General features: G+C 47.3%; 1 protein-coding gene across 1 annotated transcript in view; it reads left to right on the forward strand.

The window, feature by feature from the left end:
• The window catches only part of acap2b (ArfGAP with coiled-coil, ankyrin repeat and PH domains 2b), a 74496-nt gene extending 58959 nt beyond the window's left edge, over positions 1 to 15537 (forward strand). Inside the window, exons 6-9 of the mRNA XM_073050037.1 lie at positions 8063 to 8246; positions 10170 to 10214; positions 12221 to 12316; positions 15400 to 15537. Coding sequence (XP_072906138.1) covers positions 8063 to 8246; positions 10170 to 10214; positions 12221 to 12316; positions 15400 to 15537 — 463 coding nt within the window. The remainder of the gene's footprint in view (positions 1 to 8062; positions 8247 to 10169; positions 10215 to 12220; positions 12317 to 15399) is intronic.
• Positions 15538 to 16434: the final 897 nt, after the last annotated feature.

Raw genomic sequence — 16434 nt, forward strand, 5'->3', positions numbered from 1 at the left:
CATTGATGAAAGGGGCCAGTCCCCAATCCAGTATAAAATCCAGTGTCATACAGTGAGCTCAGGCATCACCTTCACTAGTGATTGTAACAGGTGACTCAGAGGAGTGAGAGCCTTGTCCATGCAATAAGCGAGGGAATGCAGCTCCCCCACAGTCTAATGAACCAGTCTTCTACATTGCCAATGTCCAACAGGGTCTTGTGATCACAATAAAAATGTCCAAGGCAATCACTTGCACCTTGTTTTTTGGATGGCACACCTTCTCAGCACAATGGTACGCAACAGGTCCAGGCAATAACTCAACAAATAGTATGCAGAAAATCCAGCTCCATTCCTTCTCTATTGGGCAACTCACTGATGGGATAATCCTACAGTACTTGATGTTCTGAATATCCAGCAGGGATTTCAGATCATAAAAGTGTCCGAGGGCTCCGGACTCCGGGTCCTGCAGTTATCCCTCCCGTCACCCATGAACCAGTTAGGACCCTCCTGGCTCAAAGAGGCACACCTGTGACTCATTGAGCTGCAGGTGTTTATAAGGGGCCTTGAGACTGGGACCAGGCGGGTGGTCATTTTGTTCTGTTTTCTGTTTCTCCGCCGGCTCCGAACTCTTCTCTGCATTCTGTTATCCTGCCTGGGCTCAGATACACTCCTCATCATGCTTCTCTGCCCCGTACCAGTACTGCCAGGTTGGTCCTCTCCCCCACCTTTCTTCCCGTGCGCTGGTCCCGCTTCTCCGCTCGTTTGTTTTGTTCGCGCGGTGGCGCTGTCTGCCGGCCTTTCCCGATTTTCCTGCTATCATGGCTGTTGTGTTGGTCACCCTAGACCTATGCCAATTCCTACCGCTTGCCTCCGTCGGGTGGGTCTGGCCGACCTGCCGCGGCCCGGCGGAGGTTCTGCCCGTTCCTATCCCTTGCCTCCGTCGGGCAGGTCCGGCCGACCTGCCGCGGCCTGGTGGTGGTTCTGCCCGTTCCTATCCCTTGCCTCCATCAGGCAGGCCCGGCCGGTCTGCCGCTGCCCAGCCCTCCTCTTCCGCCCAAACCCTGGGATTGTGCCCCACACCCGCCTAGGGGTCTGTGTCTTGCCCAGGCCTCCGGTGTTTCCGCCTGGGAGGCAGCCCCACCCAGGACATATGCGGCTCACCCAGGGAGGGCTCTCCGCCAGTTTATCTAGCCACCTAGACCTGTCTGCCTGCCTGCCTGAACCCCGGGGACCTGTCTACCTGCCTGACTGAACCCCCGGGGACCTGTCTACCTGCCTGCCTGAACCCCAGGAGTCTGTCTACCTGAACTCGAACACCGGGAGCCCGCTCCGCTCTGCCTGTCTGACACTCTATCTACCTGAACCCCAGCTCTACCCTAAATGCCATGGCATCCCCATCCTGTCCTCCCCCTAGTATTTCAGTGCCTGCGTCCTGTGTTTGGGTCCATCCGGCCCCGTTCCTGACAAAAAGAGACATAGAGGATGAACAAATACACTTTTGATTGGACCCAGAGTAGCCACTGTGCCTGAGTGTACTGCCATCTAAGAATCATAGTCTTGGAACAATACAACACATAATATCGTAAGACATAGGAGCAGAATTAGGCTACTTGGCCCATCAAGTCTGCTCCTCCATTCAATCATGGCTGATCTTTTTATCACCTCCTCAGCTCCACTCCCCAGCCTTTCCCCACGTGATGTTCTGGCTAATCAAGAACCTATCAGTACACCCAATGACCTGACCTCCACAGCTGCCTGTGGTAACAAATGCCACAACTTCACCCCCCTCTTACTAAAGAAATGTCTCTGCATCTCTGTTTTAAATGGATGCCCCTTCTATCTGAGGCTGTGCCCTCTGGTCCTAGACTCCCCCCACCATGGGAAACATCCTCTCCACATCCACTCTATCTGTGCCCTCTGGTCCTAGACTCCCCCCACCATGGGAAACATCCTCTCCACATCTACTCTGTCTAGGCCTTTCAACACCCAAAAGGTTTCAGTGAGATCCCCCCACCATCCTCCTAAATTCCAGTCAGTACAGGCCCAGAGCCATCAAATGTTCCTCGTATGATAACCCTTTCATTCCCAGAATCATCCTTGTGAACCTCCTCTGGACCCTCTCCAATGCCAGCACATCTTTCCTTAGAGGAGGAACCCAAAACTGTTCACAATACTCAAGGTGAGGCCTCACCAGTACCTTATAAAGTCTCAGCATCACATCCCTGCTCTTATATTCTAGATTTCTTGAAGTGAATGCTAACATTGTATTTGCCTTCCTCACCACTGACTCAACCTACAAATTAACCTTTAGGTGGTTCTGCACAAGGACTCCCAAGACCCCTTGCGTTTTTATTTGGATTTTTTGATTTTCTCCCTATTTAGAAAATAGTCTGCACATTTATTTCTTCTACCCCTGCCCCTCTGGCCCATCTAGCCTGTGCCAAAATGTTATCCTGCACCTGCGCTATAGCCCTCCATACCTCTGCTATATATACCTATCCCTGCTGCTCTTAAATGTTGAAATCAAACCCACACCCACGACTTCCTCGGGCATCTCATTCCACACTCACACCAGCCTCTGGGTGAAGAAGTTTCTCTTCAGGTTCCCCTGAGTTGTAGCTCCGCCCAACCTCAGTGAAAAAAACGTGCTTGCACTTACACTAGCAATACCACTTGTAATTTGGTATAGTTCAAAGTATGTATAAATTATACAACCTTGAGATTTGTCTGCTTACAGGCAAAACAAAAAAACCCAAAAGAACCCATAAAAAAGACCCTCAAACACCCCAATGTACAGGGAGAAAATAAATCATCCAAACCATAAAAATAAGCAAGTAGCATTCAGAACAATAGTGAGTCCATAGACGTGAAGCCGAGGAAATGTTATGAAGCCTGGAGCAGGCCACAGCCTCCACCTTTGTTCCGTGCAGAGCCAAGTAAACTTTGCGGAGCTCAGGCACCGAGCCCAGAGCAGGCCACAGCCTCCACCTTTGTTCCGTGCAGAGCCAAGTAAACTTTGCGGAGCTCAGGCACCGAGCCCAGAGCAGGCCACAGTCTCCACCACAGTTCAGCGCAGAGCCGAGTAAACCTCACGGAGCCCTCCAGCACAGAGCTTGGAGCAGGCCACAAGTCTCTGCCCACAGTTCAGTGCTACAATCTTAGCTGGTACATAGCAATACAGAAATAAAATATTTGATCTATTAGGTTTACATGGATGGAGGCTGATTCTGATTTACAGCTCACAAAGTTGCTTTTTGTATAGAAGTTTTCAGGCTACGCTTTGGCTATGATCTGTTCTGCAGGCCAGCTCCTCTGCACTTCCCAAGGCCAGCAGTAGACCAACCTCCCCTTAGTTACACAATGAACAATGATCAAGGACATTACATGCCCCCTATCATTTACACACTCAGCACATAGCAAAGCACTCTGGGATTTTACAGGTTCCATTTTTGTCACATTACAAAATTAAATATATAAAAATCTCAAAGTTTTGAATATACTTCCACACCAGAGGGCTTTAAATTCTTTAGGAAGCAGCAATGAGAGAATAGAATGCTAACACAGGGGGAGAAAATTGGCCAAGAGAATAAAATCAGAACAACAATTTATAAAACAGAAGAATTAAGCGTGGGGTGATTGGGGGTGATGGAAATATCACGGTTAGCGTAATGCTTTACGGTGCCAGCGATCACAATCTGGGTTCAATTCCCACCACTCTCTGTGAGGAGTTTGTACATTCTCCCTGTAACTGTGTGGGTTTCCTCCAGATGCTCCAGTTTTCTCCCACTTTCTAAAGATGTACAGTTTAGGGTTAGTGCATTGTGGGCTTGCTATTATGGTGCTGGAAGTATGGCAACACTTGGTGCCTGACCTTTTCCAGCTGTGTACCCGCAAGCACCCCCGGATTCCACGGCAGTGCCCACCGTCACAATGGAAAACAAGGAAATAGAAGATGGTTTAATTTAAGCCACTTTTGCATCTGCCTTCACAGTGAAAGGCACTGCAAATATACCAAAGGCAGCAGGGAAGTTAATTTCAATTGGAATGAAAGAACTTGTACCAATTCCTAAGGCTTTACAAAGAACTTGCGAGGCCTCATTTGGAGTATTGCAAGCAGTTTTGGGCCCCTTATCAAAGGAAGGATGTGCTGACATTGGAGAGGGTTCAGAGGAGGTTTACAAAAATGATTCTGGGAATGAAAGGATTATCATATGAGGAGAGTTTGATGGCTCTGGGCCTGTACTCACTGGAATTCAGAAGAATGAGGGGGGATCTCTTTGAAGTGTATCGAATGTTGAAAGGTCTCGATAAAGTGGATGTGAAGATGAAATTTCCTATGATGGGAGAGTCTAAGACCAGAGGACACAGCCTCAGAATACATGAACATCCATTTAAAACAGAGATTAGGAAGAATTTTTTTTAGCCAGAATGGTGTAAATCTGTGCAATTCATTGCCACAGACGGCTGTGGAGGCCAAGTCACTGGGTTTAGTTAAGGCCGAGGTTGATAGATTCTTGATTAGTCAGGGCATGAGGAGATACAGGGAGAAGGCAGGAGACTGGGGCTGAGAAAGAAATGGATCAGACGTGATGAAATGGTAGAGCAGACTCAATGTGCCAAATGGCCTAATTCAGCTCCTATATCTTCTGGTTTTATAAGTCAAGTCAAATCACTTTTATTGTCATTTCGACCATAACTGCTGGTACAGTACACAGTAAAAATTAGACAGCGTTTCTGAGGACCATGGTGTTACATGACACATTACAAAGTACTGGAAAACCTAATGGAGTAAAGACAGACAAGTCACCTGAATCCAATCAATGCAAACATTAAGGGGAAAACTAATGAAACCAAACGCAGACAAGTCACTTGGATTTGATGAATGGGACCATGGTGTTGAGGGAAACATACACAAAATGCTGGTGGAACACAACAGGTCAGGCAGCATCTATGGAAATGAATAAACAATCTACATTTCAGGCCAAGACCGTTCCTTGGGACTGGAAAGGGAAGGGGAAGATGCCAGAATAAAAAGGTGGGGGGAGGCAGGAGAGAAGTACAAACGAGAAGGTGATAAGTGAAGACAGGTGGGTGGGAACAAAGTAAGAAGCTGAGAGGTGGTAGGTGGAAAAGGTAAAGGGCTGAAGAAGGAGGGATCTAATAGGAGAGGAGAGTGGACCATGGGAGAAAGGGAAGGAAAAGAGGAACCAGGGTGAGGTGATATGCAGGTGAGGAGAAGAGAAAGGGTGAGAGAGGTGCCAGAGTGGGGAAGGGAAAAAGAGAGAAGAGAGAGGAGGAAGATTACTGTGTTAGAGAAATTGAAGTTCGTGCTGTCAGATTGGAAGCTGCCTCTGTAGTTTCCAACCTGAAGGCTACAGAGGGAAATAGCTACAGAGATTGCAGAACCATTGGTTAAAATTTTTCGAAAATCACCGAGTTCTGGGAAGCTAATTGGAAAACCACAAATTCTACTTCCTTGTTCTAGGAGGGTAATCAAAAGCAGGAATCCACAGACCAGGTAGCTTAGCATTTTTTGTTAGCAAGATGCTGGAGCGGGGAAGAACCTGTCATCCCCCTGGATGTATGCAAACAGAATCACCATGAATTTATGAAAGTCCCATTCAGCAAACCTTCTAGAGTTCTTTAAGGATCTAACAGAGTGCATATAGATGGTAGTACATTTGAATTTCCAGCGGGAATTTGATAACGAGTCATAAAAGAGATTGGTGCACGAGATCAGATAATCAGAATCAGTATTGCCACTGACATTAGTTGTGAATTTTTTTGTTTTGTGGCAGCAATTCAGTGCAGACATTGCAAATTACTATAAGTTACAATTTTTTTTAATAAATGAACGGTGCAAAGAGGAAATAGTGAGGTAGTGTTCATGAGTTCAATATCCGTTCAGAAATCTGATGGCAGAGGGGACGAGGCTGTTCCTAAAACACTGAGTGTGGATCTTCAGACTCCTGTCCTCCTGCCCAGTGAGAGGAGCACATATCCTGGATGATGAGGGTCCTTAATGATGAATCCAACTCCCGGAGGCGTCACCTTTTGAAGACATCCTCGATGGTATGGAGGAAAACTGGCTGAGAATTCAGTCGTCTGAAGCCTCTTATGATCCAGTGGATTGGCCAGTCGGTGATGCAGCCAGTTACCATGCTCTCCTCTGTACTGTACTGGGGACAGTCCTATGTCGCTAGGATACCTAAGACTTCGGCACAGTACTACACTGTACTCGTTGTTCAGTATGAGCCATGTCGTATGACATGAGTGATTGTTCTTGGCAAATTGGCAAATTTTTCAGCAGTGGGTTTCCTCCAGGTGCTCCAGTTCCCTCCCACAATCCAAAGACATACTGGTTGGTAGGTTAATTGGTCATTGTAAATTGTCCCGTGATTAGGCTCGGATTAAATCGGGTGATCACTGGGCGGTGTGGCTCAAAGGGCCGGGAGGGCCTATTCCGAACTGTATCTCAATTTGAAAAGAAACAGTCAGGTTTAATATCACCGGCCTATGTTGTGAAATGTGTAAACAGGCCATTGCAGTGACCATTAACCACCCACTTTTATACCAGTCCTCTCCTGAACCCATCTCAACAACATCATATAATGTAAGGGATCGCGCTCTTGCCACAGCCACGATTGCTCTCGGCAAGTTTTTCTACAGAAGTGGTCTGTCGTTGCCTTCTGGGCAGTGTCTTTACCAGACAGGTGACCCCAGCCATTATCAATACTCTTCAGAGATTGTCTGCCTGGCGTCAGTGGTCACGTAACCAGGACTTGTGATCTGCACCAGCCGCTCGTACAACCATCCACCACCTGCTCCCTTGGCTTTACGTGACCCTGATCAGGGCAAAGCAGGTGCTACACCTTGCCCAGGGTAACCTGCAGACTAGTGAAGGGAAGGAGTGTCTTGCACCTCCTTTGGTAGAGAATTCCCCTTCCTGAAGTCCATGATCAATTCCTTGGTCTTGTTGATGTTGAGTGCGAGGTTGTTCTTGTGACACCACTCAAGCATTGAAATTCATCACTTGTGTCAACGACCAACGTGTGCTGGGTGGAACCCTCAAGTGTCGCCACACTTCTGGAGCCAACATAGCGTGCCCACAACTTACAGATCTAACCTGCATGTCTTCGGAGTGTGGGAGGACATGGAATAAACCCACGCTGTCACGGGGAGAACCTACAAGCTCATTGCCGAGAGCAAAAGTGTTTTGCCAACCACTGCACACTGTGTCAGCCTAGTCACAGAGCCTCGTTAAGTGAATTGGAAACTCAGCCAGCTCCATCGGGGGCACTAGCCTCGAGGACACCTTCAAAAGGCGATGCTTCAGACAGGGGGCTTCTGTCATTAAGGACCCCTCCCCATCACCAGGGACAAGCCCTCTCCTCATCCAGGAGATGATACAGAAGGCTGAAGGCTATTCTGATTTTTCAGAAACTGCTTCTTCCTCCCTGCCATCAGATTTCTGAATTGGCAATTTTTCCCACGGACACTACTTCACTGTATTTTCTCATTTTGTAACACTTATTTAATTTATTTTTATATGTACAGTACATCCCTGTGTGAAGGGTGGAGATATGTCACTACTGCTAGTCTGCAGGTCACCCTTGGGCGAGGTGTAGCACCTGCTTAGCCCCCGATCAGGGTCACGTGAAGCCACGGGAGCAGCTGGTGGATGGTCATACGAGCAGCCGGTGCAGATCACAAGCCCTGGTTATGTGACCACTGACGCCAGGCAGACAATCTCTGAAGAGTATTGATAATGGCTGGGGTCACCCATTTTGTAAAGAGACTGTCCAGAAGAAGGCAATGGCAAACCACTTCTGTAGAAAAATTTGCCAAGAACAATCATGGTCATGAGACCATGATCACCCACGTCATGCAACACAGCAGGTAACAAACGAGCTAATGAATGAACAGTACTTGTTATGGTGATTTATAGTTTTATTTATTGTTATGTATTACAATGTTCTGCTGCTGCAAAACAATAAATTTCACAGCAGATGCCAGTGATGTTAAACCTGAGGCCGATTTTCCTGTTTAGGAGTAAAGGTTTTCCCCTTTCTCCCTGCCGCAGGGACGTGAGGAAGTTTAAGGACACGAAGAAGCATTTCGATAAAAGCAGCGAGGACCTGGAGAACGCGTTGAACAGGAACGCGCAGGCAACTCCCAAGAAGCAGCACGAGGTGGATGAAGTCACCAGCGCCCTCCTGGCTACTCGCAGGGCATTCCGCCACGTGTCGCTGGATTACGTGCTCCAGGTATGAGCTTACCCCCCCCCCCCCCCCCCATATAGTCCTTGACCCACTTAGCTCCTCAAGCCTATTCTTTTACCATAAGACGCAGGAGCAGAATTAGACCATCAAGTCTGATTTATTTTCCCTTTCAACCCCACTCTCCTGCCTTCTCTCTTTAACCTTTGACACCTTTATGATCAAGACCCTGTCAACCTCCACTTTAAATATACCCAATGAGTTGGCCTCCACAGCCATCTGTGGCAATGAATTCCACAGATTCACCACCCTCGGGCTAAAGAAATCCCTCCCCATCTCTGTTCTAAAGGGACGTCCTATTCGGCTACTGTGCCATATGGCCGTAGACTCCCCCACTATTGGAAACATCCTCTCCACAAACACTCTATCTGAGCTTTTCAATATTCGGTAGGTTTCAATGAGATCCCCCTCATTTGCCATAGCTGATTGGGATCCACAATCCTTTCCTTACAATTGATGTGTCCCCACAAGAATCCAGCTGACTCATTCCCCGCCCCACGCCCCACGCCCCCCACCTGCAGTGCAGGAGGTTATTCCAGAGGGTACTTCCTGCTGCCATTCCCAACACTGGCCAGAGAAAATAGTTTCTCTTTCTTTCCACCCAGTCACTTTCTTCAGTCATCTGAAATTGGTCGGGAATATTACAAAGAGCTGCTGACAAAGTTCTGAGAAAGGATTGCTGGCATTGGAAAGGTGAGAGGAACTCTATAAGAATGTCACAGGAATTGAGGGTTGAGGTATGAGGAGCATTTGACGGCTCTGGGCCTGTACTCTCTGGAGTTCAGAAGAATGAGGAGGGGATCGCATAGAATATTGAAAGCCCCGGATAGAGTAGAGGTGGAGGGGATGTTTCCTACGGTGGGGTGTCTAGGACCTGAGGGCACCTCCTCAGAACAGAGGGATGAGGAGGGATTGCTTCAGCCAGAGGGGTGGTGAATCTATGGAATTCATTGCCACAGATGGCTGTGGAGGCCAAGTCATTGAGTGTACTTAAAGCGGAGTGTGAGAGATTCCTGATTAGTCAGGGAGTCAAAGGTAATGTGAAGAAGGCAGAAGACTGGAGTTGAGAGGGATAATAAATCAGCCATGATGAAATGGTGGAACAGACTCAGTGGGCTGAATGGCCTAATTCTGCTCCTATGCCCTAAGGTGTTATTGTCTAAAGGACAATTAGCTGCCTATTCACTTACTCCTGGCTGTAGGAACAGGGACATAATGTCACTCCATGGAAGAAATACAAAGATTTGGCAGGATAGTGAAGAGGTAACTTTATTCTTTAAAACACCCATACTGTCCCAGAGAGTATGTGGAAACTTTGCTCTGTGTCTAACCCATGTCCTGGTAGTATAGGGAGAGCTTTATTCTGATTGAGCCGTTCTGTCACTCTGACAAAGAGGGAGTTTTAACCTGTACCCGGGCCCAAGTTGAGCTTTGCCCATCAATACATGTTTCTGAATTCTTTGACCTGGAACGGTAGTGCAGCGCTTTACAGCAACAGCAACAGGGGTTCAACTCCCGCTACTGTCAGTAAGGAGTCTGTTCATTCTCCCCATGGCGGTGAGGGGTTGCTGTGGGTGATCCGCTTTACAAAGACGTCTGGGTTAGATAGGGTTAATAAACCAGGGGCATGCTCTGTTGCACGCTGACACTAGCGGGCTGCCCCCAGCACGTCCTCCGACTGCCTTGGCCATTGACACAAACGACATTTCTCAAAGATTCAAAGTACATTTATTACTAAAGTATGTAAGTGTACAATCTTGAAATTCATCTTCCCCACAGACAGTCACAAAACAAAGAGAAACATCAAATCCCATCCCCCCCCCACACACACACACACACACACACACCATGAAAAAATGTTTATATGGAAAATAAACCTAATGTTTCTTATTTAATTTTTACTTGTTTTAGATCAATGTCATTCAAGCAAAGAAGAAGAATGAGATACTACATTTTGTGAGTAAACTTTTGACATTCCCCCTTCTCCCTCTCAATGTGTCCCTGAGCTTTGGGTTAATATGTCAGTGCCTGGTTGAGCTTTGCGGTCCTTGGCCCTGTACACAGCACAGGCTGCTCCAAGGTGCACCCCTCTCCTGTAGGAGAACAGACAACCTCGGGCTAGGTGTGCCTGCAAATTAGTGGCTGGCCAATCCCACCCTTGTTCGTTACACACGTCCCAAAAGGGGCCAGCAAATAGTTTTGGGTGAGTGAGTCCACTGGGTGGTCAGAGGCCGATGTCTGTGTGTCTGTGAGTCCAGTGGAGACTGGAGAGGACGGGTGGGAGGAAATGAACTTGTTCTGTGTTGTCCTGCTGAACTTTGTGGACACGCTGTGCTGGCGTCAGAATGTGTGGCAACGTTGCAGGCTGCCCCCAGCTCATCCATAGTGTGCGCTGGTTGTTAACCCAAACTGTATGTCTCCATGTACATGTGATCAACAATTCTGAATCTGGGAATTCTTTCTGAACTGCATTCTAGTCAGGAGACTCAGAGTAAGTCCAACCGATTTCCCAGTTGTCTATCCTTACATAAAAAACTTCTGTTTACATAACACCCTTAACAAGACAACAACGTTCCAACACACTTCACCTTCAGGCTGTCAAAATAGTTAACTGGGACTCATTTAAAGATGACATTAGGGCAGGTTACCAATACTAGATTTATAAATGGCTGCTTAAAAGTTCAAAGTACTTTCATTAAAATTTGTATACTATATACAAACTTGAGTTGGCATGTGGCCAAGTGGTTAAGGCGCTCGTCTTGTTACCTGAAGGTCGCTAGTTCGAGCCTCGGCTGAGGCTGCGTGTGTGTCCTTGAGCAAGGCACTTAACCACACATTGCTCTGCGACGACACCGGTGCCAAGCTGTATGGGTCCTAGTGCCCTTCCCTTGGACAACATCAATGGCGTGGAGAGGGGAAACTTGCAGCTTGGGCAACTGCCGGTCTTCCATACAACCAGGCTTGCGCCCTGGAAACTTTCCAAGGTGCAAATTCATGGTCTATCATGACTAACGGAGGCCTACACACTATATACAACCTTGAGATCTGTCTCCTTACAGGCAGCCATCAACAAAAATCCAATAGAACCCATAAAAAGGACTGTCAAACACCCAACGTGCAAAGAACAGAAAACAAATCATTCAAGCAATAAACACACGTGAATAGCGTTCTGAACTGAAGTCCACAGGGAGAGCCTGTCCTCAGACCCAAAGTTGAGCGCAGAGCCGAGCCCTGAGCTGAACCTCTGGCCCCAACACCCTGACTCTTTCAATCTGACCCAAGTCTTCATCCAAACACCTGGTTCAGTGGCTTTGATTCACTCTGGGGCCTACATCCTGTCTTAAAGGATCAGGTAGATTTCCAGAAGGAATTCAGGAGTTTCATGGATTGGGAATGATGTAGAGGGCAGAATTAGAGGGGCACAGAAATTCTGGAATGTTTTGATGTTGGACAAAGTGAGTGAGAGGGAGAGTAAACAAAATGATGTCTTGGTCAGTACCGAATTACTTGTGTAGTCTGACTCAGTGATGAATTGGGCAACACTGGCCATACCCATTGCACCTTATGCGCTTTTGGTATCTTTAGATTTCATTATAACATTATATTTTTGGATGTCTGGTCTCTTACTTCTTCTCACCTTCCTATCTCTTCGCCCTGTTCCCTTCCTCCTTCCCTTTCTCCTATGGTCCACTCTCCTCTCCTGTTAGATTCCTTCCTCTCCAGCCCTTTACCTTTCCCACACACCCGGCCTCACCAATCACCTTCCAGCTATCATCCTTCCTCTCCCCCTACCTTTTTACTTTGGAGTCTTCCCCCTTCCTTCTCAGTCCTGAAAAAAGGTCTCAGCCCAGAACATCGACTGTTTATTCATTTCCGTAGATGCTGCCTGACCTGCTGAGTTTCTCCAGCATTTCTGTGTGTAGTTTTTGCATACTTAATGCCTCTGTTCTGATTTCTTTCAGATGATTTCCTTCATGGATGCACAGTCCAGTTTATTCACTCAGGGCTATGAGACACTCAAGCAACTCGATGCCTACAAGAAGAAACTCGCCGAGCAGGTAAGTGTGGAACAAATCCTCTTTGGCATCTCACACTACACATCACGTGGGTGGCCAGAGTGTGTCTCCCACTGTACCCACTGATGTGGGAAACATCTCCGTGGATGGGCAAGTGAGTGTAGTTAACCCCTTGTTCAAGAGACTTATGGTTGAGGGGTAGTTGTTCTTGAATCTTAGCCTTTTCCACTCTGTATGGGGGAATCTCAAAAGCATACTCGCAAAATGTACCATCTTAAGTTTCTTCTTTTGCCTGAATGATATTTATTAAAACAAAAAAAATTAAAGATTAAGTTACTTTGTCTCACACTGTATAAATTGAAACATACAATGAAATGGGTCCATTTTATTATTCCTCCTCTACTTAGATCACAGGAACAGAATTAGGCCATTCAGCCCATTGAGTCTGCTCTGCCACTTCATCAACCCCATTCTCCAGCCATCTTCCCGTAACCTTTCACACTCTGACTAATCAGGAATCTATCGACCTCTGCCTTAAATATACCCAATGACCTGATCTCCACAACCACCTGTGGCAATGTATTAAACAGATTCAACACCCTCTGGCTAAAGAAATTCCTCCTCATCTCTGTCCTAAATGGACATCCCTCTATTCTGAGGCTGTGCCCTCTGGTTCTAGACTGCCCCACCATAGGAAACACCCTCTCCACATACATTCTATCTGGGCCTTTCACCACTTGAAAGCTCTCATTGTGATCCCCACTCTTCCTTCTAAACTGCAACAAGTACAGGTCCACGGCCATCAAATGCTTCTCATATTCACTCCCAGGATCTTCCTCGTGAACCTCCTCTGACACTTCCTTTCTGAGACAGGGGGCTCAAATCTGCTCACGATACTCCAAGTCAGGCCTTGCCAGCGCCTTAGAAAGCCTCAGCATTACATCCTTGTTTTTGTATTTTTTGTTAACATCCTATTTGCCTTCTTCACCACTGGCTTGATCTGCAAATTAATCTTTAAGGGATCTTGCACAGGATTCCCAAGTCCATTTGCACCTCGGATTTTTGAATTTTCTCTCCATTTAGAAAATAGTCTACACTTTTATTTCTTCTACCAAAATGCACGAACATACACTTCCCAACACTGCATTCCATCTGCCACTTCTTTGCCTATTCTCTCAATCTGTCAAAGTCCTTCTTCAGCCTCCCCGATTCCTCAACACTACCTGCCCTCCACCTATCTCCGTATTGTCCGCAAACCTGACCACAAAGTGTTCGATTCGGTCATCCGAATCATTGACACACAATGTAAAATGAAGCAGTCCCAACACTGACTCCTGCAGACCGCCACTAGTCACTGACAGACAGCGAGAAAAGGCTCCCTTTATTCCCGCCCTTTGCCTCCTGCCCATCAGCCAAAGCACTACCCATGTTAGTATCTTTCCTGTAATACCATGGACTCTTATCTTGTTAAGCAGCATCATACATGGCACCTTGTCAAAGGCCTTCTGAAAATCCAAGTACACTACATCAACCGATTCTCCTTTGTTTATCCTGCCTGTTATTTCTTCAAAGAATTCCAGCAGATTTGTCAGGCAAGATTTTCCCTTAAGGAAACTATGCTGACTTTGGCCTATTTTATCATGTGCCTCCAAATAACCTGAAACTTCATCCTTAGCAATTGGCTCCAACATCTTCCCAATCACTGAGGACAGGGTAACTGGCCTATAGTTTCCTTTCTTCTGCCTCTCTCCCTTCTTGAAGAGTGAAATGACATTTGCAATTTTCCTGTCCTCTGGAACCATTCTAGAATCTAGTGAGTCATTAAAGATCATTACCACACAATCTCTTTAGCCACCTCTTTCAGAACCCTAGGGGTGTAGTTCATCTGCTCCAAGTGACTTATCTACCTTCAGTCCTTTCAGCTTCACAAGCACCTAGTAATAGCAACCGAATTCACTTCTGCCCCCAACACTTTCAATCTTCCAGCATCTTCCACAGTGAAGACTATTCAGTTTGTCTGCTATTTCCTCGTCCCCTCTCCAGCATAATTTTCCAGCAATACAATATCTACTCTCACCTCTCTTTTACTCTTCTCAGCCCTTCCCTTCTCTCCCTTCTCAGCCATGGTTGAATCAACCTGCCTTTAGAATACTTCTTCTTCTTTGGGATCTATCTATCCCGCACCTGCACACAAGGCTATTGGTTCCCCTTGGGTTCAGGTGTAACCCATCCTTTTTGTACAGGTCGTACCTTCCCTAGAAGAGATCCCAATGATCCAGAAATCTAAACGACTGGCTCTTGCACCGTCATCCTATTCTTACCCTCAGTGGCAGAGGGAGAAGTCCAGACATTACTACCCTAGAGGTCCTGCTTTTCAGCTTTCTACCCAGCTCCCTAAATTCTGTCTACAGGACCTCCTCCCTTTTCCTATCTATGTCTTTGGTGCAAATATATACTAAGACTTCCTCTTTGGAAGTCATGGGCCCGATCCGAGATGCCCCTGACCCTGGCACCTGGGAGGCAATGTACCATCCGGGTGTCTCTTTCACGTCCACAGAATCTCACATCTACCTTTCAAACCAAGGAATCCCCATCACCACCGCAGTCCTCTTCCCCCCCCCCACCCACCCTTCTGAGCCACAGCACCAGACTCAGTGCCAGAGTATTTATTCAAAACAGTGCCAAGTTTACCTAAAAACAAGACACCAATTTATTGAAGGTGCTAACAAGATTACAGGTGTATCAAACAGCACGCAATAGACAAAGATAAGTGATCCCACAATCAATGAATCAATTCAAAGTTCTGCCGTCCTAGCGCTTCACGTTACGAGTTGGACTGGACACTGGAACAGCTGAGGGATCGAGGACTGAGTGTTCTCTTCTTGTGCTATGACCCTGTGTTTCTGTGACACGGTGGAGTTACCCTTGGGATTGTGGTACCTCGGTTACCAGCGTGAGGGGTTTGCTTCTTACTTCCGTATTTGGGTGGACAGATGTTCCCTCAGGTTGTCTCTCCGTCAGGACACTCAACCTGCTCGTTGAGTGGTGGATCGGGGAGTAGTTGGCGTGGGATAGTGTGCAAGATCAGGTCACCAGTTTGGTTCTGTTTGTCACTACATTGTGAGAATCGGCCCTCTGTTTCGGAAGAGATGCTGGAGGCCGATGGTCTGTACACCGTGGGGAATAGGCCCAACGTGCAGGGTGACCCCTTTTCTCAGAGGGACGGGACACGGATACGGTTCCCAGTGCTGCGGGCTGGGTGAGTTGGGAATGCTTCCCTCCGGAAGAAAACCCTCGTGGATTTGTAGTGACCAAGTAGGGACTGTATAGGACAGAGAAGCTCAAAGGGGCATGGAGATACAGATCTGAGAATGAGAGACACAGCTGGATAAAGATGAGAGAGACAGTGACAAACAAACCTGACCCCCTCACTCCCTTTCTCCTCCCTCTCTTCCCTTCTCCCTTTCTCCTCCCTCTCTCTTCCCCTCTCCCTTCTCCCCTCTCTCCTTTCCCCACTTCCATTCTCCCCTCTCACCCCCTCTCCTTCCTATCTCTCACTTCCTCTTATTTCCCTCCCCCTCTCTCCCTTTTCGCCTTGCCTTCTCTCTTATCTCTCCCTTCTTCTTCCCCTTCCCCATTGTCCTCCCCCTCACCCAATCAACCCCTCTTCACCCCATTACACCTCTCTCACACCACAAGCAAATGGAACATAGAACAGTACAGGCCCTTCGGCCCACATTGTTGTGCCGACCTGTTAACCTACTCTAATCAACCTATCCTTTCATTCCCATGTAGCCTCTCTATTTTCTTTCATCCATGTGACTAAGGGTTTCAAAGACTCTACCACTCCTGACAGGGCATTCTATGCACCCACCACTCCCTATGTAACAAACCTGCTTCTGACATACTTTCCTCCAATTATCTTGAAGTTATGCCCCCTGGTATTAGCCATTTCCACCCTGGGAAAAAGTCTCTGGCTGTCTACTCGATCTCTGCCTCTTATCGTCTTCTACATTTCTATCGAGTCAAGCTGCCTCCCATCCCCTGAGCCTCTTCCCCCTTCCCTACGGATTTGTGTCACACTGTGAAGCTCGTTCTCCGGTTATCAGCCTGAGCACTGTCCAGAAAGAGAAACCGGCAGGAAGCCAGGCACCAATCTA

The sequence above is a fragment of the Hemitrygon akajei genome, chromosome 6 (assembly GCF_048418815.1).
Source record: "Hemitrygon akajei chromosome 6, sHemAka1.3, whole genome shotgun sequence".
NCBI lineage: Eukaryota > Metazoa > Chordata > Chondrichthyes > Myliobatiformes > Dasyatidae > Hemitrygon > Hemitrygon akajei.